This window comes from Medicago truncatula, chromosome 7 (assembly GCF_003473485.1).
Source record: "Medicago truncatula cultivar Jemalong A17 chromosome 7, MtrunA17r5.0-ANR, whole genome shotgun sequence".
Classification (NCBI taxonomy): domain Eukaryota; kingdom Viridiplantae; phylum Streptophyta; class Magnoliopsida; order Fabales; family Fabaceae; genus Medicago; species Medicago truncatula.
This window is the reverse complement of record NC_053048.1, coordinates 32608186-32634236: the sequence shown is the minus strand read 5'-3', so window position 1 is coordinate 32634236 and position 26051 is coordinate 32608186. Positions and strand designations below refer to the sequence as shown.

General features: G+C 32.8%; 2 protein-coding genes and 1 pseudogene across 2 annotated transcripts; 2 read left to right on the top strand and 1 right to left on the bottom strand.

Moving 5' to 3' along the window:
• The first annotated feature begins 4824 nt into the window (after positions 1 to 4824).
• LOC11405985 (NAC domain-containing protein 83) lies at positions 4825 to 6979 on the top strand. The gene is given in 3 exon segments (XM_003623330.4): positions 4825 to 4927; positions 6472 to 6746; positions 6836 to 6979. Coding segments are annotated over 3 exon segments (522 nt in total).
• Positions 6980 to 7097: 118 nt separating this feature from the next.
• Positions 7098 to 7716, bottom strand: LOC11412156 (NAC domain-containing protein 83-like; annotated as a pseudogene).
• An 11919-nt stretch (positions 7717 to 19635) lies between these two features.
• On the top strand, positions 19636 to 22667 carry LOC120576882 (uncharacterized). Its single transcript, XM_039827478.1, has 2 exons — positions 19636 to 19743; positions 20759 to 22667. The coding sequence occupies exon 2, from the start codon at positions 20767 to 20769 to the stop codon at positions 21817 to 21819; it is 1053 nt and encodes a 350-aa protein (XP_039683412.1). The 5' UTR covers positions 19636 to 19743; positions 20759 to 20766; the 3' UTR covers positions 21820 to 22667.
• The last annotated feature ends 3384 nt before the right edge of the window (positions 22668 to 26051 follow it).

Here is a 26051-nt window from a genome sequence, read left to right as displayed (position 1 = left end):
TGTCCAAACCAAAAAGGCCTCTCATACTAAAAATAATTAATTAAAAAAGAAAAATTAATTAAAGAAAAACGGATCCTGGGTTAATTAAAGAGTAAAAAAGGAAAAAAAAGTACTAATTTAAAAAACACCTACAATCAGAGTGTCGAACCCAGAACTTGGATACCACCAATTCATGCTGCTACCGCTTGGCCATTTCAGTTTGACTAATTTATTTGTTACGCCAATCGTATATATTAAATAATTACATGTATTATATTTTTAAAAAATAATATTTAGGCCCCCAAATTTTGGAGGCTCGGCTCGCTAGAGCTGCTTGCGCCCCTCGGGGCCGGCCCTGTTTGAAGATATCAAGGTTTTCAATATTCCTTCCACTTAAGAGATAGAGAAGAATAGGAAATGCAACACATGATAAGATTTATAATAATAGAAGGGAAACCAAATTCTGAAAGAGTCATCCTTAGAAAATATCAATGCACTCTATCATAAGCTTTCTTGAAGTAAACTTTAAACATTAAAAGGCCTTTCTTACATTCTTCTTGTGCAATAATTGCAGTGTAAAAAGTATCTCTGTTAGGAATAAAGAGCTCTGAAGAGGGTCAATGAACTAATCTATGCAAGGTTTGATACGCTAGATAAGCACCTTAGAATTAGTCTTGTGAAAAATGTTGCACATTCTAATTGGTCTAAAATCCGCAAGACTCGGCAAGAGTAGGATCAATATTATCAATGGAAATAGGTTTAGATAAAATAGCACTTATTAAACATTCTAATGTCTTAATAAGTTTTGAAATGTTGGTTGAAAACCGTGAGGACCTGGGGCCTTGAACGAACGCATAGAGAAAATAGCACCTTTTACCTCTTCCGACGAAACAGACACGAGGAGCTGATTTTGCAAGATAGTCCACCATTCCTTCCAGAGGGACTAATAGTCCCTATGGAAGGAATGGTTTGCAGCTGCAAACTCCGAGAGAATATCATTAGATTAAAAGAGATCTATGAATTGTGGGGTCCAGCCATTGCCACATGTCCAACATACATTTGACAAAATGGAAGGTTGCATGTGATGACAAGTAGCAAGATGCATGGTGTACACATGGTGTAGTGTATGAGTGACATGTGTTGTGGTGCATGCAAGGGACATTTGGTGTGGTGCGTGCATGCATTGCAAGGGACACTTGGTGTTTGCATGAAAGGCAAATGACAAATGTCTTCATGCATGTAAGGCAACTTTGGCTTGCTTCTCCTATAAATAGGACCATGAGCAAGCATTCACAACACACCACAATAGAAGAACAACAAAGAGCAAGAGAGAAAGAGAGCCTTGCTCAAGAGAAAAGTCATCCTCATAGAGAGTTTTCTTGTGAGAGAAATAGTGAGCCAATTTGTGAGAGTGTTCCTTACAAATTAAGAGATATATTGTAGTGAGATCCACCTAAAGGTGAAGTTGTTGTATTCCCATTATCATTATAGTGGAAGTTTTAAGAGGCCCAAGGGTCCCGTGGTTTTTCCTTTTCTCACATTGAGAAGGTTTTCCACGCTAAAATTCTCTGTGTCATTACGCTTATATTTCACGTTTCCGCTAGTGCCTATTTTAAGTTCACGGAGGAGGGAAATTATGCAGGCATTTCCCAACATGAATAAAAAAGAGGTTTCCCTTTGAGCATACTAGCATCTGTATAGCAAGCTAAGTGTTGTTCACCATAAGATCATAAATTTTATTCCTTCACCTTCTAATAGCAACTTGAGTGTGGAAGAACTTGGTATTCATGTAACTATATCATCTTCTCCTGAGACAAAATTTTGGTATACTCATGTTGTAAGCTTCTCTTAAAAAGAATAAGATCAGAGGTTATTTTTGAAAATGTTGCCAAAGGTCTCTTTGTTGAAAGAAATAGAATGAGCTTGCACATGTTCAAATTTGATATATACTCTATCAATTTAAATAATAAATATTGATTTTTTCCCAAAAAAAAAAACACCGGTCAGTTATAATGAGAGTTCATTTGACACAATGAAAGGAAGGAACACTAACATAATTGATCGAACTTTCATTGTGTTTTTGTCATATTTTCCTTCTCGATTCAATTCAAAGATGATATTTTCCATCTCATTATTTGTACAAGGCTAAACTTTAACTTCTCTATATTTTGTTATATGCATTATTGTGATTGTGGATAGTCCTCATTGAATCAATCTCTCTATTTTTTTCTTTTTTGGTACAATGAATCAATCTCATTTTACATGGGATCAAGTTGATGGTTGCATTAAGTTTACTCTGATCTATATGCATAAAATTTTGGTATTCAGTCTGAGGACAACTAACTCAGGGGCAATCCCACCGTTCACTAATCCAGGAGCTCAAAAGAAGTCAGAGAAAAACTTTGTATGGACCGATCCAACACATAAATTAATAGCATATTGGAAATTCGAGAGAAGCACACTCTTACATCCCAAGTCTTCACCACTAAGTCAACCCCGTGGGTTAAGTTGCTAGTGTAAGCAATACGCTGCATTTTTTATAGTATTGATAAGTTTTGTGGTTAATTCAACATCATGATGACTATGCCATTTCGTTGATGACAACATTAGAATCTCAAAGTGTTTATGTTGAATGCCAGTCTTTTCCTTTAAAGATTTGTTTGTTTATTCACCCTCATCTCCATGTTATTTATTGATGTAATTGAAGGTCAGAAATCTAAAGTGCTTATGTTTTTAGTTTTCAATTATTTTTCCTTGTTCAAATTTGTTGGTAAATCCATCATCCTCTTGTTCTCAATGTCATTTCGTTGATACAAAGGTTAGAACTAGAAGTCTCTATCTCAAGTTCATATGAGCCTGTATGTTTTTATAGAAATTCCCTTCATATATGCCCTTGAATTTTATTGCCTGAAACATGATCCTATTTGTGTTTGCCAAACATGCTTATGATTTACATGTAAACTTCAAATAATATACTGTAATAGATTTTCATTCACCAATACATTTTCACAATTTTTTAATGCCAAAGTCTTTTTCTAATGTCATAAATTAAACAATTGAAATGGCAAAATAATTAAGAAATAATTATTTCATAAGGGAGATCAGCTATTGTGCATTTGGATTGGAAGTTTGGAACCATTCCATAAATAATTAAGACCAATATTCACTTTCGGTGGTTGCCAATCTTGGAATAATCGACTTTTACTGAGCATTATGTTATAGTATACTCCCTCCGTCCCATATTATGTGATCTAAATTCACGTATGTCCCTTTTTCACGGATTTATTTGTTATGTTCAAATTATAAAATTTAATTAATTAATATTTAGAGTTCAAATTAAAGTAACAAAAACTGAGTGAGATTTTTTTTCTTTTCCCTTTCTCTCTCTTGCGAGCTGTCACCGAAACCTTAGTTTTTTCTCCTTCATCCACCAAAGAGGGGTGGGTGATTTAGGGTCAATTTTTGATCCAAAATCATCCCTCTAACTCGTTTTTCTCTTTCCCTTTTATTGAAATAAGTGATTTTCATATCTATTTCGTTTTTTATTTTGTGATTTTGTCGTCTTCGTGCGACGTTGGTTTGTTCGTCGTCTTTGTGCGACGTTATATGTTTTTCTATTTTCTCTCAGGTATTTGATCGGTTCAGGTTGTCAGATTAGCTTCGATCCAGTGCAAATCCAATCAATGACTTTGGCTCCATCCACATTTCAGATCCGGAGACGTTGCAGATCCGGTTGTTCCGGTGATTTAAATATAGTCATATGTGTAAGCAATTGTACTTTGTTGTTTTATGCTATTAACATGGATGTTGTGAGTCTGTTTACAGATTCATCCTTTTTTGTTTTTAGCGAATTTACATTATCGATGTACTCTATCAATTTGAATGAATGAATATCGTTTGTTTTATAAAAAAAAAAAAAACTGAGTGAGATTTGGTCGGTGATTCGGAATTTGACAAATTACAATTTTTTTATGATATGATATTTAATGCAAAATGTTATCAAACAACGACGCTACAACCTATAACATTTTTGCAAAGTTGAGTTTGATCAAACCACTATTTTACGTGATATGTGATTTACACTAGATTTGGTACAACAACATTAACTATTTTTCTTTCAAATTAAATAAATTCAGTTTTGTTTCTAATTTTTAAATCATCTTTATTTAGGGATGAGTTGACCAATGAGGAACATGTTTTGACGTGCTTTTCGTATCATTTTACAAAAGTATGTATATGTTTCTCTGTATATAAGGCTAAGTAGTCAATCTCTTCGTGGTCCGAGAGGAGCAACATATATTAGTGAAAAACCTTAACGTGAATACCAATCCAATCCCACTTATAGTTCACTACTGCTCCAGGTGGGAGAGCGGGTTCCTGGTTCGTGTGCTCCAGTTCTGATTCCAACTCGTATAAAATCACGATTTTGCCCTTAAGATTTGAACACATTGAAGGGGTAACTTGGGTTTTTTGCACAACCCTAACCCTTTTCTCTCTTCTCATTTCCATTTTCTCTTTGTATAAGCCGTTTTCAACCCTAAATCCTTTCATTCATCACATGTTCTCTGGTTTTTTTTAACATGTGTTTTTGTTTGTTACAATGAAATCAACTACTACTTGAATATACATTAAAAGACACATTTAATCTCCCCATTCTTACATTGAATTTTTTATGCTTTTTATTACAATCTCTCATCCGTTCTTATACAATATATCCTTTGCGATTTCAACAATTTTAGTACCCGAGATCTTGTTATCCCCTTTTTGGGGCGCACACTCTTCGCTTTTATCTAGGATTGTCTACCTAGATCTAAGGGTTTCAGCTCAATATTATAGCACACAAAGATGCAAGTTGACAAGATGCCCGCAAAGATTTCAGAGCAAGGGAGCGAGGAAGATGATTCAAAGCGATCTAATATTTCCAATGGCTTGTGTATATCATCATCAAGTATGGTTTCATATACTTATATACTTCGTCTTTTAATTTTGCTAATTTTTATGATGTATGTTCGTGCATTTCATATTTTGTATGTATATTTTTTTAAAATTGAAGCACGGAAATATTCACTTATAGTTTTCCTAGATTGTTTCATGAGATTGTTTCTGCAGTTTGATTGAAGTTTAAAAAAATATAAATTGTGTCTCAATGTTAAATTTGCAGCTGAACCATGACTTGTAGGTTATAAAATAGACGACTTATCGTATCCCAAATGTTTTCCTTTGTTGAAATTCAAACAATTACATGATTGTTGGGTATAAGGAAATTTACTTATGTTGGAAAGCCAAATTAATGTCAGCAATTTTGGCTTGCAACCATTGTACTCTTCAAAATCTTCATTGTTTTAGATTGGGTGTTAGCTAGGGATTGAGTCTCAAATCGCCTAAAGACATAGCCTAGGTAATGTTCATTTGGCTTTCTCCTTTCAATTAAATTTTGTGGGGTTGAGTTATATTCCAGGTCCCATATCTAAGATACTATAAATGCTTATCATAGATCTTTTGTTGGATCGCCCAAACCTTCCAAGCTCTAGGTGCAAAGCCGTGTACGTGAGGGGTAATGTTAGAAAGTCGCTTAATTGCACCCTTCCACTAGTAACTATAATTGCAACTACTTTGGGCTTCCTTCATGGCAACCTCCAATGCCTTCATTATGTTGGGTGTGATAAGGTGTGTTTATTACGAAATAGCCTAGAAATAAGGCCTAAGTAATGCTTATAATTATTAGGCATTTGTCACCTTATAAACTAGTTTTGTGGGGTTGAGTTAAACCTTAATCTATGAAATATTACATATTTTTAGGGTCCATGTTATGCTTGCCATCAGTTTATTCTTTATTATTTTTGGTACAAAAGAGGGCAAACTAAATGGACATTATTACGCATGCAGTCCCCGGGCATATTGTAAAAAGAAGTCTATAAAGCTCATTAGGAGGAGCCTCAACATTAGTACAACTAAAGGAATATAAAGAAGGCAATAAATTAGGTAACCAATCAGCACTTTGGTTTTCTTTCCCTTATATTAGGACAAAAGTGAAAATGTCAGTCCAATGCCAAAAGACGCGAATGTGCCGCACCAAAGTAGGAACCATCCCACTAAACTTGTATATGCGACCATGTATAAGAGAATTTTAGAGTCACTTTCTACAACGAGATAAGAAGTTCTCTCCTATCAAAACCAAGGTACATGCCCCAGATTTTGGTATGAAAAGTGTCAGAAGCTTAAAGTTTCCTAATGTAATCTTTCATCCATCTCCCTTTACAGTTACAAAACAAGCCTCCACATCCGTCCATCTCCCTTTTCTTTTCTTTTTTCTTATTTTATAATGAAACACGGACACCATACATAACATAGACATTATCATGTCGACACCGATTAAGTTTTGAGAAAATTATATAAATCAATGTAAATACATGTGTTGGTGTCAGACATGTTCTGGTACAGAGACATGATAACTACTACTACTACAAGCAATGTCGTGGGGATTAATTTGAGTGTGTGTTGTTCTATTAGGTGATATGGAACAAGAGAGGTACTTTTTCAGTACTAAAGAAGCCAAGTATCCAAATGGGAACTGATCTAACAGAGCTAGAAAATCTGGTTATTGGAAGGAAACTGGTTTGGACAAACAAATCATGAATTCGAAGACTCGTGAAGTTGTTGGTATGAAGAAAACTCTTGTTTTCTACAGAGGCAAACCACCTCATGGTTCAAGAACTGATTGGATCATGCATGAATATCGCCTCACTTCCTCTCACTCCAACCCCTTGGTTACTCTTTCTTTATTACTTTCTTTCTATGAATTTGTAATTAAGAGTTTAGTCTTGTAATATTAATATAAATGAATTGGGTTTTGCAGAATGAAAATTGGGTTATGTGTCGCATATTTTTGAAGGGGAGAAGTGAGGTGAAGAGGAAGAACTCAACTTCAAGTTCAAAAGTGGTTGTTTTCTATGATTTCTTCGCAGAGAAGAAGAACAATACTGATGCATCCTCCTCCTAAATCACAAATGAATGGGATGAACATGAAAATGAAGACATCAGTAACTCACTCCCTTCCTCTTTTGGAAATGCTTAATCCAATCTCCCCTTCCTTTATATTAATCCAAAAGAGGATGGGATTAAGCATAGAAAACATTTCCAAAAGAGGATGGGAGTGAGTTACTGCTGTCTTCGTTTTCATGTTCATCCAATTCATCTGTGATTGAGGAGGATGATGCATCAATATTGTTCTTCTTCTATGTGAAGAAATCATAGAAAACTACCACTTTTGAACTTGAAGCTGAGTTCTTCTTCTTTACCTCACCTCACCTCTCCTCTTCAGAAATATGCGACATAGAACCCAATTTTCATTCAGCAAAACCCAATTCATTCATATTAATATTACAAGACTAAACTCTTAATTACAAATTCATAGAAAGAGAGGAAGAAAGAAAGACTGACCAAGGGGTTGGAGTGAGAGGAATTGAGGCGATATTCTTGCATGATCCAATCAGTTCTTGAACCATGAGGTGGTTTACCTCTGTAGAAAACAAGAGTTTTCTTCATACCAACAACTTCACGAGTCTTCAAATTCATGATTTGTTTGTCCAAACTAGTTGCCTTCCAGTAACCAGAGTTTGTAACTCTCTTAGATCGGTTCCCATTTGAATACTTGGCTTCTTTAGTACTGAAAAAGTACCTCTCTTGTTCCATATCACCTAATAGAACAACACACACTGAAATTAATCCACACGACATTGCTTGTAGTAGTAGTAGTAGTTATCATGTCTCCGTATCAGAACATGTCTGACACCAAGATATGTATTTACATTGATTTATATAATTTTCTCAAAACTTAATCGGTGTCTACATGACAATGTTTATGTTGTGTCTGTGTCCGTGTTTCATTATAAATTAAGAAACAAGCCTCCCTTGCAAGTATCGTAACTCTTAAGCTTCATCCATCCATCAGGGGATATTACAACCAATATAGATAGTCTCCACGGGTTTATTCTACTATACAAGAAACATGTTAACGTGAAATTGAGGGTGACAACCATCATATATATTTTTGATTTGGAGCCAATATTTTCAACATGGGGGTGACAACCATAGATTGTAGGATTCTTTTTTTGTCAAATAAAAGGTTACTACAATGTCGTGCAAAATATCTCTGGTTTGCTATGAAATGTAGATATTCTTTCTGAAATTTTAAGGTGAAATTATATGCATGTTTGTCCTAAACCCTATCCATCATTTTGAATTTTATTGGTACTTTGATGATTTGAAAATGATATAAACTACAATTATCTTTGCAATCTAAAAGTTGTTTGTAATTGTTGTAGTTTTATTTTGAAGCATTATTTTACTCCTATGCCAAAACTATATAACCATTAATGTCATGTATGTTATGAGAGTATGTGATTTTGCTTCGTAGTTACCATTATATGATAGAAACATGGATTAGAAATCATCAAGAATCCTTGACACTCAATGAGAAGCTTCAGAAACACCAGAATTGTTTTTCATTGTGGTTAAGTGGTTGACTTCTGTTTAAGAAAAGATTCTTTCTTAGATTATAGTAATGTTTGCAAATATTTCCTTGTCTTGCGATTTTCTGTGATATTATTAGATAGATGAATAAAAATCATATGCACTCTAATTATTGAAATTATGAAAAACTTTTCTTATTTGACTGGAAAAACTTTTCATAGTTTCTATAGTTTCATTATCTTTGCTCAGATTATGTGATTTAGAAGAATATGACTTATGAACTTGGTGAGTTTTTTGTTTATCTCATATGTTCTATAAACCATGGAGGAAGAAAGTAAAATCGATAGAGAGAGGGAGGAAGAAGAGAAATCTGAGTGTTATCTCCAAATTTCGTTATTTTGATTTTAATTATTAAAAAAATGTGAGATGAATTTTAAAAAAAAAATTAATTTTTCCAGTCAGCGTGCCACGTCAAATAAGTTGCCCAATCAGATGGGACCAAGATTGCTGTCAAATTATTTTACACTTATAGTAATTGTTTCTTTCGGGTAGATATCCTTTAAATCCTTCTTTCAACGATCAGTTATGTCAAGCTAGAAAATTGGGTGACCTTTCATTATTTTATTCCCGTCACAAATGCTATGCACTGAGAAACCCTCAAGTTGGGATATGAAACCTGTGTGTATTATATTAACTGTGAAACTATGGCTTGTGAAGTATATTCAGGGAGCAACAACATGATGAAGTTGATTATTCTCTGGTTGAGTAGTGTATATACAGCCTAGTGGTAACATCAAATAGTGTCTATACAGCCTTACTTTCATCATCATTTTTTAATTCATTTCAACTTTCGTTGTCTTGGAGTTGGTCTTTGAGTAGGCTAAAGGTTTCACCCTCACTCTTATATGAATCGTGTTGGGCTGCTGCTGTTCAGCGGTCTGTACCTTAACGGTTTCTGGAGTGCGAGGTCTGGTTTGCGGTCTGTGGTGGCAGGGGCCGCTCTGCTGCAGTTCTGTGCCTCCCAGGGGGTTTTGGAGTCTGTTTTGTCTTTCTGCTGCCGGTCTTTGCGCCGCTTGTACAAGCTTGGTTTTTAATTAATTTGCTGGTTCAAAAATAAAAACAAAATTTCAACTTTATTGGTCTGTTTTCCAAAGCTTATAGGATTTATAAATAACAGATACAAAAGTTTACCCAGGACATCCAATACAAAACATAAGAACATCCTTATATTCAAATTATCACAAAAAACAATTAAAAAAAATTCCTTTAATAATGATTTAATTAATATAAGGTGACCCTTGGTTATGTTTTCACTAGCAAAATCATATTAGTTTCATCTAATAGTGAACATTTCATAATATAAGATATGATAGGAAAAATGGATGAGTGAACATATATTTTGCAATTATATTTTTTTTAAATCAAAGAAACTTATCTTATTTCAGAAAGCAAAAATGAAGCAATACAGTGGGGAGCATAATTGAAAACTTGGGGACTAGCATAAGAAAAAGCCACTCATGCTAAAGAATGAGCAGTCGTGTTCTCTTGCCTCCGAACAAACTTTACCACAAAGTTACAATGTAAGGATAGAATGCGCTTAATTCTAGCAACTGATATGTGCTAAACTCAGAAACTCCATCATAATTTGCATAAATTGCATTACATAAAATCTGTGAGTAAATAGCAAAAGTAACTCTCCAACCCTATCTCTTGAATCTAATGCATAGCATTCAACATTGTCACAGCCCCCCTTCAAATATATCTAGCTTAGAATGCCACTAGCCTGATTTCTGCTTTGTAAACCGTCATGATTTTAAGTTTTTCTTTGCTCTAGTGGTTTAAATTTTTTGCATACATAACAACAATCCCGTGAGACAATATCTTCAGTCTTCACCATTTCTTGCATACATAGAATTTGCAAATCAGAGGATGCTCTCACAGGATTGTGGTTTTGAAAAAAACACACAAGTGGTTGATGGTTATAAGATAACAGGATTTTGATTGTGTTCCTAATTTTGTTTCCCGAGCCATGTTGGCTGATATAAGATTGTTATATTATTTTTTGGAGTGTGTTGCAAGCTTCTTCTGAGAGAGAAAAAACAAATCAAGTGTGTTCTTTTTTTTCTTTCAAATAACCAAGGAAGGGATCATATGTTAAAGTACAAGATGAATTCTATATCAATAATTTAGATCATCTAGACCAATAATTTATAAAGTTCGTTTGATGGTTAGGGTGTAAGAGTTAAGGAGTGAAATAATAAGGGTGATTTCGAGTTCGATTCTCACCTCTAGTTAAATACTAATTTTTTCGAGTTCGATTCTCACCGCTTTTGTCTTCCCCTCTTCTGGTAACTCTCTCTCTGTTTAGGGTTAAAAATACACTTGCGATTGAGATTGTAGTGTGATGTATTGGACGTTAGGTTTCTAAATTTCGTTCAATTTTTTCATTTATATCACCATGTTTTTCAGATTTTCTAGTTTGGTGATTGTGTATTACTTCTATATTTCTCGTAGGTTTCTTTTGCTTGGCATGGATTTCTGTAATTTATGTGATTTTTCTTGGTATTGTTTGCAGCTTGTTTGTTTCTTATTTGCTAAGGATTTATCATATTGGGACTATTTAGATTAATTTATTTGAGTTTATCTACTGACATAAACAACATTTGTGAAAAGGTGCGATATGTCTAGATTGCATGCATGTCATGGTGATACTCCAAATTTATGAGATAAGAAAAAATTATAAATAAAACTCTTTATGTATGTCATGGCCATCATTTTAGAGTACATTGTCATAATTATAAGGTCCATGAAATTCGAAGAAAAAAAATACAATTATTGGGTACATATAATTATTGTACAATTCTTTTGCGAACACAATTCTTCTTAGTTTGACATTTTTATATTTTAATTTTAACACACTCACCACTACGACACTTGAATATATATCTGTATTTTGATTCTGGACAATCTTTGTCTGTTTTACAAGCTACAAAGAAAAAAGAGAATGGAACATTGTTATTGAAACATGATAAAATTTTGGTTACAAACAATGAAATAATGAATGAAATTTGAGAAGGGTGAAAATTGATAACTTACCATCAGTTATTTTGGTGAAAAAAATATGGAAAGAAAGAGACTCAAAACATAAATAAACTTTCGTGTTGCCGCCATATTTTTCCCTCCTCACACCTAAAAAATAAGATTTAATTTATAGTGTAGAAAACATGTTGTCATAAAAATGTTATATTATTCTAATATATTAATGTGTTGTGTTTGTCCCATTAACCCACTTAAAAGAGATCATATAATAAATTTTATAATTATAAGGGTTAATTAAGTAAATGGTCTCTATAAATATTCAGAATTTTGTTTTTAAACCCTACAAAATAAAATCCACTTTTTAATCCCTATAAAATTTTCCATCAACATTTTTAGTCCCTATAAAATTTTTCCATCAGCATTTTTAGTCCCTAAAATGCTTAAGGAAAATGTCACATGGACTAGAAAATGTCATTTTATTTTATAGAGATTAAAAACAAAGCTGTGAATATTTATAGGGACCAAAAACTTAATTAACCCTAATTATAATAAATGAATACTCTTTCAATTGACCTTTCATTACTTTTTTGGGCCATGGTAAAGTTATCCAGAAAATAATGCACCATTGGTGTGAAAACATGTTAATGCATATTGAAATATCAATATATTTTTTCTTATATCATATCATAAGACCATAAACAATGTGTAGTTAAAAAGTGTCATCGCATAATTTAGTCAACGTTCTCATTCACATCAATCATGTTTCATATTTTTTATGGAACTATTCTTTTTTTTTCCTTGGTGATGGCGAAAATGTCAGTGTAAATCTTAGAGGTCAATATTTTATGTTAAATTTATGCTATGTATCATGACTTTTATTATTAAATAAAATATATATGACATTCTTTATTATGTTTGTTGTAAGATTAATAAAATCTCTAAAATAGATAGTTCATGTAATGGAACATTAAATGTGACTTAATCATTAGGTTACCTTAACAGAAAGAAAAGAAAACAATTCTTAAAAGTATATGTATTCAAGCTTTAATATAAGTCCGGATAATAATAAATCGTAGAGACTATTATGCATGTAGACTGATGACCACATCTCATTGCTCATGAATATGAGATATTAAGTCTATACGTATGTGTCAATATTAGGAGTAATATTTATACTGGATTGACACACCGTGAGAATACTACATAGTATGTTATGAAAATATCATAAGATATTCTCAAAATAATAATGATGTATACCACTCTTAGACCTGAAACCATTATGATCCCTAGATGTGGACTCAAGTGCTTTATTTCCATTCAAACCTTATCTGTAAAAAGATAACTATAACGTTGGTTTATAGGAATTTGATGAATCATGCTGAGGGACATGAGTTTTCTAGATGTTATTTATCCCTCCTTCATAACATGAGATTTATCTTTAGGTCTCTAGATGTATTCAAGCTTTAATATAAGTCCGGATAATAATAAATCGTAGAGACTATTATGCATGTAGACTGATGACCACATCTCATTGCTCATGAATATGAGATATTAAGTCTATACGTATGTGTCAATATTAGGAGTAATATTTATACTGGATTGACACACCGTGAGAATACTACATAGTATGTTATGAAAATATCATAAGATATTCTCAAAATAATAATGATGTATACCACTCTTAGACCTGAAACCATTATGATCCCTAGATGTGGACTCAAGTGCTTTATTTCCATTCAAACCTTATCTGTAAAAAGATAACTATAACGTTGGTTTATAGGAATTTGATGAATCATGCTGAGGGACATGAGTTTTCTAGATGTTATTTATCCCTCCTTCATAACATGAGATTTATCTTTAGGTCTCTTGATGAATATTGAACTTATTCGCTACTGAGTATATTTCGGAATCAAGAAATATAAATATTGAGCTATACAAGGATGACACAAGCTATGTCTTGTGTTCGATATAAATATGAGGACAAAGGAGTAACTATACGCATGAACATTATCATGGAAAAAGTTTCGTCATATCACTTGACTTTCTTGTCACTTGGGTAGCAGTGATGTGTTGCTAGATGCTGCTCATTAGTTTCTAATATTAAATATAAGATTTAATATTAATGCCAATGTTACAAGAACCTATAGTGTCACACACAATAGAACGATCAAAAGCAGAAATTTAAGTAAGACTTATAAGATGGGGTGCATTTAGCAAATGACGTTAATTAGTTAGCGAAGGCTGATGGGTTAGTGGGCTTATAGAAGCCCATTAGTGATTACTTGACTTGCAGAACACACAAGTAGTTATGTAAATGGATCCTTGTGCTGAAGTCGAAGTTACAAGTTTTGAGAGACCCTAAAGGCGAAAATCAAACCTTAGTTTTGATCGCATGGCTAGCACCGGGAACCAGAGGAGAACTGTTCATGTGGATGAGTAGTAGCTTTGCTATGTTGCTTTGTTGTGATCGAAATCCTTTTCTATACTTCGAGAGGTAACAATTCTATCACTGATCATGTCAAATTCGTAATGATCCAAGGAAAGGAGATCAAAAAATTTAATTTCCGTTGCCTATAATGATAACTATTTACTTCAGTGGTATCAGAGCCAATTACGAAACCATGAGTCGGATTGTCAAATTGTCGAAATGACCGCGCAGGGGAACCTCCGGGTAACTCTCTGCGTAGTGTGATCAATTGTCGAATAATAATAATAATAATAATAATAATAATAATAATAATAATAATAATAATAATAATAATAATAATGTGTTTGTTATTATTTTGTGAATGATTTTGGCCTTAGTCTTGTTATTTTATTTGCTGGGATTTTGAAATACGGTATGCGTGTCGCGCCTCTCTCTTGAATTATATATGTACATTATCTTCTCATCCACTCCCTCGTATGTAAAACGAGTTCCTGTTATATGTAATGTAATTAGAATACAAGGAAGAAATATGATTCATGTCATTAGAATAGTCCTTGAAGTCTAGCTTGGAGAAGCAAGGTCGTTTTCAGGATTAGATTAGATTCTCTCATTGTCTTGAGAGAGTCGTAGTGTTAGAAGGTAATAATTATGTCTCTTATATTTTGTATAACTGTTATGCATGCATGAATGATTGGAGTGAGAATATATATGATATATAAGTCGTGATGAGGTGAGATCAAACTAAATAAAATCATTTCAATTGTATTTTCCTTTATCTTGAATTTCAAAGATATACTTGATTACTTTGATCAGATGTTTTTCCTGTTTATAATGATCATAGATATTTTGCATGGCTTGTTATTTTCTGGGTGTGCCTTAGATGTTTGGCATCAGCGTTTGTCTCACGTGGCGAGCTTAAGGACTGGTTGAATACTTTTGATAGACATTGTGTTTTTGTAGCAATTATTCATCAGATATGATAGCATTGTGTTTTTGTAGCAATTATTCATCAGATATGATAACTAGACACAAAATAATAGCCACATTTTAGACACCATCGTATATCTACTTTTTTTTTGTTTTTTTTTTCTTTCTCTTTCTTCCCTTCCCCTTTTCCTTCTTTCTCTTTCACTCTCATGTGACTTCTCTCACCACCATGACAACCCTTCTCTCTCTCTCTCTCTCTCTCTCTCTCTCTCTCTCTCTCTCTCTCTCTCTCTCTCTCTCTCACACACACACACACACACACACACACACACACACACTCATGACATCACTCCATCGCCGTTCACGACGACCAATCGGACCGACGTTATCTCAATGGAAACCAACCACAAGCACCGACGTCAAACTTGTCGGTGAGATCTCTCTCGTCGTCGGTGAGATCCATTTCCATCGCACACGTCACTTCTCACCCATGACCAACCGCCAACATCGACAACCGTCTCCACCGTCACTGGGTCTCTCGACCACCTGCGTTATTTTCCGGTCAGTGGCGTCTTCAAAGAGAGAAATGAGATGGTGCCATGGTGGGATGTTAGTAAGTGAGGACTGAGGACAGACGAGAAACAATCAAGAAAGAAGAGATGTGATAAGTCAATTATGCCCATTAACTTTAATGAAAATCACAAAAAAAAAACCACCCATGTAATACGTATTCCAATACGGTGTCTTTTATGTGTTTGTTTTTTTGTGTTCACTTATCATTTCTCATTATTCATTGGAAGATTTGGTGTTCGAGAAGTAAGTTTATGTTTGAGTGCACTAATTAGTAGTCTAGACTATTGTTATAAAAAAACCCAACTTAAGTCTCAAAATCCTAGTTTTTGCGACTTTGTGTAGCTTCAACGACTCAAATCCATAGCAAAGTCCCAAAAACAGGCAAAATCCTACAAAAATTGCACAAAATCGTGAAATTCATTCAAAATCGCAAGATTTTGATGGATTTTGAAGGATTTTGTTCATTTTTTTGATATGGGTCAATTTTTGACAAGGTTCGTAAATTGACCCGATTTGAATCCATGACCCATTCTATAAATACCTGAAAGGCCAAAAAATTTCATTCCTTCACTTCCCCAACATTTATGTGTATGTATTTTGTGGACTTTGAACTTTAGTCATTTATGACTATATGCAATTTATAACATATATTTAACATTATTTTTGTTTTGGTAGAATCCTCGATTTTGATTGCGATTTTACGAGTCCCGACTTTGCTATCCTACATCGATTCTACAAAAGTTCATGAGTAAAATCCTCCAATTTTGATTGCGATTTTACGAGTCCCGATTTTGCTACTCCCTTTCGACTTGAAGTAAAGTCCCAATTTTGATAACCTTGGTCTAGACTCTTGACAAGATATTTCAGCTCAAATTTTTCCCATGCACATGGTAAAGTTTGGACTGCCTTTGAAGACACTGATTCACTTCATACACAGGTTTTTGGCTAAGGATATTTCCTAGTAGACTCCTTCGTACAAATTATGGTGGTATTATTAGGGATCATGAGGGTTTCTTTCTGTGTGGTTTTTATGGTAGTAATGACCCCTCATGCATTCCCATATTGAGATTTTTGCTTTGTATCATTGTTTGGATTTGTGTTGGTCATCGTCATGTTGTTTTCTATTCAGACGTTCTCCATGTCATTTAGTTGATTCACGATCCTTTGGATGTGTTTCATATGTTTGACAACTTCATCAGTTTTATTAAGAAATTATTGAGTAGGGATTGGTATCTTGATTTGCTTCATAACTTCTAGGAAAGCAACTTTGTTGCTTATTGATTATCTAAGTTGGATGCAGTGGTGGCATGAGCATTGCATGGGCAGGGTGGCGGATGCCTAGGGCCCCATATTTTTTGAGTGCACTTCTTTATTTGTTCAGGACATGAAAAATCTTTGGACCTACCTTGGTTGGGTGTTAGGAGTTAAGAGAGTTTGGTGGTTTTAGATCTGGACCCTCCAACTTTGTCTTCTTCGATGTTTATTGATGGTCTAGGCGGCCCTATTGTTAGAGTGTTTAATTTGCTTGTTCTCTGCTTTTATTTTATTGGTTTAAATGCAATTTTAACCTTTATATTTTTACTAAAATTGGATTTTAACCTCCTTATTTTAAAACTTGGAATTTTAACTACTCTATTTTATATTTTTATGTTCAAAGATAAATAATAAAAGAATATTTAAAGTTAAGTGATTAATAAGGTATTTAAAAATAAGTGATTAATAAGGTGGATAATGACCTTTCAAAAAAATAGCTGGATAATGAGATATTATAATGCAATCCTCGTTAACAATAAAATAAGCCTAAATGTGGTGGGGGACAAAATCGAGATAAACATAAAAAACGGTTAATTAAGATTTTAGTCTTTATAGCTCTCAAAAAAAAAAAAAAATTTAGTCTTTATAATTATAGTCAATTTTGTTTTTGGTCCCTATAAAAATTTTCAGCACATAGTTTTAATTCCTGTTAAATTAAAACTTGTTTAATTATGCCCAAAAATTAGTTAACCCTATAACTTAAACTGCATTTAAACTCTTTTTTTTTTTTTTTTTCCCTAGTAAAAAACAATCCAGTAAAAAAATCTTTTTTATAAAAGCTACACTTGTCAAGCTAGCATGTTAGCCCTAATCCATCCTCATTTTCCCTCCGTAATACGTAATTAATGTTAATCAACTCAATCAACTACTCCCTACATCTCAGCCGTAGATCTCATAACCTCATAATCCTTCATGGAGCCAAAATAATGGTTTTAAAATATTTCTTCGTATGACTTTTAAGTTTAAATGCAATTTATGGATTATTGATTACCATAAGACACAAATTATCCAAATCAATGCACAATTTATGGATGTTTCTTCGTTTGAGTACTTCATAACATTTCAATTGAACATATTCAAATTTTAATAAGACACAAATTATAATTCTCGGATTACATATAGACAAGTCTAAATCTATTTGAACAAGTTACTTCATAACATTTTATGGAACATATTCAAAATGGAATAAGACTTTTTAGGTTTAACTAGCCTCCAGCAAAAAATATTGTATAGATCACGAAAATCATGCTATGAAGGACATTTCAAATAAGGATATCAAATGGTTAATAAAATATTGATCAATATATTTTTTGTTAATTTTTCGGTTTCCATTATTCATTATGATGGCACTTTTTCTGATTCTCTCCATTTGTCTTTATGATGTAATTTTAAATCAAGCAGTGCAAGGTTATATGCATTTACGTTAACAAGTAGTGAATATTTTCAAATATAAGTATATACGTGCAAGCATGTCTTTTGAAGTGTCACATTAATTGTGCAAATAGGAGTATTGTTAGTATATAGAGAGTCATCTCAATTAATGCATTTGAAGCATGTGTTTTGTGAATTTATTGCTCAGCTGTTATATTCTAAAAATGCACCGTGTAAAACTTTACTGTCAACATAAAACTTTACTGTCAACATAAAACAGTTTACAAATATTTATGGAACTTAATGATATTCATGTAACTTAATGATATTTCATTGTGATTAAAAGAAAAATTATTACTTATTATTGCTATTCGAATTTGAAATTGACTGTCATCTATATAACAAGTCAAATTTCAAATATTTATGGAACTTAATGATATTTCATTTTGAATAAAAGAAAAATTGTTACTTATTATTGCTAATCGAAAATTCAGGTCATGAATAGATGGTTCAGTAGTAAATTAATGTCCACGCCAAATGTCAACTATTGGTATTTATGATTGACACTAACAGCTTTTGGAATTGGAAACGTCATAATGCATTACAAAGCATTATGCAGTAATTGCTTGTATGACTACAATGAATAGGAATTATTACCAATAGAAGACTATGGTCAATGCCATTTACAACTTTCAAATATCACTTACCACCAATCAATTAATGCGCGTGCTCCTGTTGAAGTTGATTGTACGTGTGGCCCATATATGGCTGATCCGTGATAAGGAAAATCCGGACGAGATCATCTTCATGAACATGATTTCAGTTGATGAGAAGATATATTTTATAAACTTCATGTATAACCACGAACACTAATTCAATATGCCACTACGATTACATATATTCTGATTTATGTTAATGACATGTTATTTTTGTTTAGCGAGGACGGATCCATGCTACTGTTCGTAAATACCTGGTGCCAACGATGCAAAATTTGGTTGAAGAAGGAGGAACATATAAGCTTGAGAATGTCATGGTAGCATTTAACGAGGGGAATTACAAACTCTTGCCACACAAGTACAAACTTAACATGATGGGAAATTCGAGATTTACTAAGGTGAATGCAAGCAATGTGCCTCGGAACGTGTTTGAATTCATGTCCTTCAAAGACATTTTGATCTCTCATGACCTCAAATGTTGTTTATCACGAAGTCTTTCATAATGTATTTTGACGATTAAAGTTAAAACTTCTATCAACTATATATGTTTACATTATTGCGACTTATTTATTTAACTTCTTCTTGGTGGGTCAAGAGTCTAGTAACACTATACATACAATTAGTCAAAACCTAATTTCTTCCGTAAACTAAAGTCCGAGGAAAAAAACCCCAATCAGACACTTGTGTTTCATCCGGTGTGAACCAAGAGGCAAGCTCTTTTAGACGTGTACCTCAAGCAAGAGTCTTGGACCCCAAGGTGCGGTGCATATTTTTCACGCAATTTTTTTTTGCTGAAAATCGATTCATCTCCAAAATGGGGTTTTCATTCTCCTATAAATTGTTGACAAACATCGTTGAATTTTTATACAAATTAATCATTTTCTTTCAAGGTCAAAACTTGCATTGCAATTTCACTACAACAAGGTACGTCCTTTTTTCATTGACTTAGTATTACGCTTTCCGTTCATTTTCATGTGTGCTTTTGTTTTGTGTATACGTTGAGTTTGGTGGAAAGTCCTGTGGATGAATCAAACTTGGTTTTTTCAACAACCTTTTTATTATAATTATCTATTCTTCTTAGATTTATAGTATTTTAAGAGTTTAGGGTTTAGGCTTTGAAGAAATGGTTCAAAATCAAAGTTGAAATGTTAGAGTATCAGATTTTATAGCTTTGAAGGAGTCTTGTTTAATTTGTGTATTAGAAAGGGTTGATTATACCAATGAGGCTTGAGTCTAGCATAAGGAGCTAGACACCCACAACATGGCGAACCTATGTTTGATTCTTGGGTGGGAGAGACACGCACGTTTAGTGTCCGACACGTCTCGAATGGGGTTACCTTAGGTTAAGGGAATTCTTATGAGAAAAAACAATTAAGAGAAAGGGTAGATGATAACTTTTCCTTAGCATTAATTTTATTGATGTAATAGGTCTTAAACCCTAGCCATTATGCTGACTTGTTCTGGTTTTTTCCGGTTAACACAAACCTACGACTCTTAATTTCATCTGAATTCAGCCACTAACTGCATAAAAATTATGATTTTTTCAGTATATTTGACTGCAAAGTAGCAAATCATAAACTATTTTTACCCTAATCATATACAGAAAATTATTTGTAATTGTAGTCGTTGCATTTTTGAAAGGATTATTTTTACTTTTTAATAAGAATTATAATGCTAATGTCATGATTGTTATAATAGAAAATACTGAATGTCTTCACCTAATCAGTTCTTGGATTCATGCTTCCATGATTGTTTTTAACCATTTAATAATTCCACTATGTTGCTTCTATGAATAGTGTTTCAGGTTTTAGTTTCATTAGTATTCTAGTATCATTTATGTTTAAGATTTACAATCTAAAATTGCTATTTTATCATACTAAGCCTATGTTCTGATTTCTGAAATCGCCTAATAATGTAATTGTTGTGAATTGATACACAGGAGAAAAAATGGTAATGGAAGCACAGGACTGTCAACTTCCTCCAGAAATGCTAGATATCATTTCCAAGAATCTAGATTTCGATGATCTCTTTCAATTTGCTGGCGTATGCAAGAGCTGGAGGGAATTTCATAAAATTTACTGCATAAATTTTCTGGCATCCCAAGCACCTTTAATTTTCCAAACATCTTCATATTCTAAGGATGATTATTCTTTCTATAGCATACCAAACCAAAGAGCTTACCGCTTGAAGATGGGTAGCTTATGGGGATATTCCTATTCCGGGTCTTCTAGTGGTTATCTAATTATGGCCGGTGATAATGATACACTTTTGCTTATAAACCCTTTTAGAAGAAGAAAGAAGGTGATCAATACCTCAGTGCTTCGAGGTAAATTTTCTAGTTCTAGCTGTCGTGCCTTACTTGCTTTTGCCAAGGGTTCTAAAGAGTTTGTTGTAGTAGTTTCGTGTACAAGTCATCACAGTTTGCATGTCTATCAATCTCGCGATTCTGGTTGGGTTACTCATTCCATAAGGGGAAATCCATGGAATGTTGTGGACTTTGTAGTTTTGCATAACACTATACACCTTATCACCGACAAAGCGGACATAGGGATACTCAATGTAAATTCTACAAATATAAAATTTCTAGAATTGAACAATGCTCCCTCCGTAACTTTCTCGCGCCTTAGGTTGGTTAGTTGTGATGAGCAGCTTCTAGTTGTTCATTTTGTACCCGAGAAAGTATTGGATGTGTACAAAATAGACTTCTCAACCATGAATTATGAGAAGCTAGAAACTTTGGGTGATGTCGCATTTTTTTATTCGTCGTGGACAAACTTCCGTGCTTTGAGAAACCCAAGCAGGTGGGGATATGAGAGCAATTCTATGTATTGCATCTGTCTATTTGCAGAATGCCATGTGTATTCGGTGGATGATAACAAACTTCGGAAACACATTGTGGCTTCTGGTAGTCTTCAAACTCCTGGTAGATCAAACTTCTACTGGTTAGATTGGTGTTTTCCACATTTACATGATGAGGTAGATTATTCTCTGGTCAAGTAGCCGACTTAATAGACATTGTTAAGCTTGTGACCTTTGTGATTGGACATTATTACTCTTGCTTTCAAGAATCATTGTCATGTTCCTTGGAAGTTAAGAAACAGGAGGATGAGGTAGATTATTCTTTGGTCAAGTATCCGGCTTAATGGACATTGTTAAACTTTTCACCTTTGTGTTGGACATTATTACTCTTGCTTTCAAGAATCATGGTCATGTTCCTTGGAAGTTAAGAAACAGGCGGATGAGGTAGATTATTCTTTGGTCAAAGTATCCGGCTTAATGGACATTGTTAAGCTTTTCACCTTTGTGTTGGACATTATTACTATTGCTTTCAAGAATATGGTCTTGTTCCTTTGAAGTTAAAAACAGGCAGTTGAGTTGTGTTGAGTTACCTAAGAATATGCGTTTCACTATTTTGCACATCTTCAGAGAAGGAAATCGTTGTGCAGACAAGATTGCTTCCCTTTGGTCCTAGAATTATGGGCTTTTGGTGGGATTTTATCCCTTGTGTTTCCGATTTATTTAACCAAAATAGGTTAGGACTTTTTGACTATCATTTCTATTGATGTTTTATTTTTTTAGGGTTTGAACTTTTGTTTGCTATGCGCTCTTTTTTCCCTAGTAAGGTTTTTAATGACGCAGATACTATGTTCTTGACCGTTTACTTTGGGTTTTGGCCTAGTCCCCCCAATATTTGTAACTTTTCTTCTTTTTATTTTTATTAAATAAAAAAAAAAGAAGAAGGCATCGCTGCCTTTGTTTAGAAACAACAGAAATACTGAAAAAATTGTCATGTTTATAGATTCTCATGATCTGCTGCGGCTGTTTTGGATAGTGTGGTTGCTCAAAAACTTTTGTTGGGTTCAAATGTGTTGCAAGCTTTCGATCAGAGTTTCTCATGATCTTCCTTTTATGAGGGCTGATTGTAAATTAATTGTAGATGGTGCTCAACTGAGATCAATAAAAGTTAGTTCACTTCAAAACTAGGATTCCGAGTTTTACTGTAGCTGAAATTGATTCTGGTAATAAGTTGAAATTGATTGCGATGACAAGTCCATATCTCTGTCATTATCCTTAACTACTTTTCCATCTTCCCTGCATCACTCATCTTCTCTATTGATTTCTTCTTTGTAAACCGTGGTGATTTCAAGTTTTTTTTTGCTCTAGTGGTTAAAACTTTTGCATACATAACAACAGTCCTTTGAGACAATATCTTCAGTCTTCACCATTTCTTGCATGCATAGAATTTACAAATCAGAGGATGATTAGCAACTTGCACTATGCATGTCTCACAGGATTGTTGTTTTGAATTAAACACACACTAAGTGGTTGATGCTTTCACTACATTTGGTCTTGGTTTGGATAAAGATAATAGGATTTTGATTGTGTTCCTAATTTTGTCTGCCAAGCCATATTGGCTGATATAAGGTGGTTATTATTTTATTTTTTTGGAGTGTGTTGCAAGCTTATTCTGAGAGAGAAAAAAACAAATCAAGTGTGTTCTTTTTTTTCTTTTTCAATTGACCAACGAAGGGATCATATATTAAGTACAAGATGAATTCTATATCAATAATTTATAAAGTTCGTTTGATGGTTGGGGTGTAAGAGTTAAGGAGTGAAATAATAAGGGTGGTTTCAAGTTCGATTCACCTCTACTTAAATACTAACAAATTAACGATTAATATATTAATATTGGTTGTTTAAATAATAAATAACTACATGTGATGAATTCCTTTTTGTGATATGTAAAATTAATTTTAGACACACATAAAAAAATTAGACATGTAAAGTTATTTTTTAAGGTAGAGTATCTTGAGATGTCAACTTATATTCGTAAATGGAGATATATAGAGACCACTTCATTTGGCGATTCTTATTTTTTTCTCCTTGAAAGCTAGTGCGAGGGTGGGGACCGGGTTCATACTCCCCTCTCTGATAAATACCATAAAATTTATTTTATATTTTTATATACATACATTTAATATTATTTGTCTTTTTACATAATATGTGTAGACGTATTTTTATATATAACTAGTGAAAATATGGATACTCGCGTGCCCGTCTTTCCGTTCTTTTATTGGATCAACGTTTTCAAAATTATAAACGGTGTTTTTTTTATGAATGTTTGATTTATGATTAAAATTAAAGATTTATGATTAAAATTAAAAATATAAAAAAATGAAGGAAAAACTAAAAATATAAATGTTTGTTGCTTTCAAGTTATAACAAACCAAACTAACCATGATTATCTATTTTAATAACACCAACAATATAACAAAAAAATATAATCCTGACCAAAAAAAATAAAATAACAAAAAAATATAATCTAAATTCTTTTTTTAATGACATCAACAACAATCTTTATTATAGGAAAAATTGTTTAAGGGTATAAATGAGATAATGAAAAAGTAAGTATAAATATATTCATCTAGTTTGTTACACTTTTTAAATAATAAAGGGAGAAAAAAAACAGATATATATATATATATATATATATATATATATATATATATATATATTCATACCATGTTTGTTACATTTTTTTAATATTTAAATTTATTCTTATCTATTTGTTACATATGTTATTTGTATTGAAAATTTAAGGCATTTTTGAAAAGAGAAAAAGTCAACCCAAAATAATTGAAAGGGATTATTTTCTTTAAATGTTGTATAGATGTTTGAAATAATCTCGTAATATTATATTTGTTTTATTATTTTATTTTACTTTTTTTATCAACTAATATAATTAACAGAATAGAAATTTATATAATTTTTCATGTTGATGGGGTTCTGCGAAGATTGACATGCCTCCTACAAACAAAACTAATTCTAACTTAAAACGGTTAATTCTAAATTTATTATTCATGTTTACCTGAATTCTATGAGATTTGATAGTTCAATTAATTTAAGTTAAAAAAATAGAGGTGATGAGTAAATATTAATTTAACAACATACACTCACTTAATTCAAATAATTGCTTCTGTCAACAAAAAAAAAAAAAACAAGTAATTGCTAGCATTTGTCGAGGGATAATGTAGGTCTCAACGCAACCACCTTCTCAACCTCAACAACACACACTCACTTCTCTCTTCAATCGTCGCTTTCGTTTTCCCTTCTTCTAGTAACTCTCTCTATGTTTAGGGTTAAAAAAACACTTGCGATTGAGATTGTAGTGTGATGTAGTGGAAGTTGTGTATTACTTCTATATTTTTCGTAGGTTCCTTTTGCTTGGCATAGATTTGTGCAATTTATGTGATTTTTTTTTTTTTTTGTCAAGTAGCCTAGTGGCTAGAGCTTACACAATTAAATTGTGGAGAAGTGGAGTATCTGGGGTTCGAACCCCAGCCCCTGCATATAATATGCAATATCCCTACCAACTGAGCTAAGCTCACGGGGATCAATTTACGTGATTTTACTTGGTACTGTTTGTAGCTTTTGAAATTTGAAACTGTTTGTTTGTTATGTGCTATTGATTTCACATATTTGGTTTGTTTAGATTGACTTATTTGAACTTATCTACTAACATAAACAACATTTGTGAAAAGGTGTAATATGTCTAGATTGCATGTCATGGTGATACTCCAAATTTATGAGATAAGAAAAAATTATAAATAAAACTCTTTATTACTTTATTTTATTTCATGGCCATCATCTTAGAGCACATGATTATCATAATTATAAGGTCCATGAAATTCGAAAAAAGAAATACAATTATTGGGTACATATAATTATTGTATAATTCTTTTTTGCTAACGCAATTCTTCTTAGTTTGACATGTTTATATTTTAATTTTTACACACTCACCATTACGACACTTGAGTATATACCTGTATATTATTATATCCTTACAATCTTTGTCTGATTTACATACTCTAGCTGCAATGAAAAAAGATAATGATACATTTTTGTGTACTAACCATAAAACAAAGAATGAAATCTGAGAAGGTTGAAAATTGATAACTTACCGTCAGTTATTTTGGTGACAAGAAATAAGAAAAGAAAGTGACTCAAAACATAAATAAACTTTCGAGTTGCCGCCATATATTTTTCCTTCCACGCACATAAAAAATAAGATTTAATTTGATATGTAGAAAATATTGTAATATATCAATGTGTTGTATTTGTCTTTTAACACACTTAAAAGGCGATTGTATAATAAATTTTATAATCATAATAATTGAATACTTTTTTAATTGACCTTTCATTACATTTCTAAGCTGAGTCCCGGACTAGGT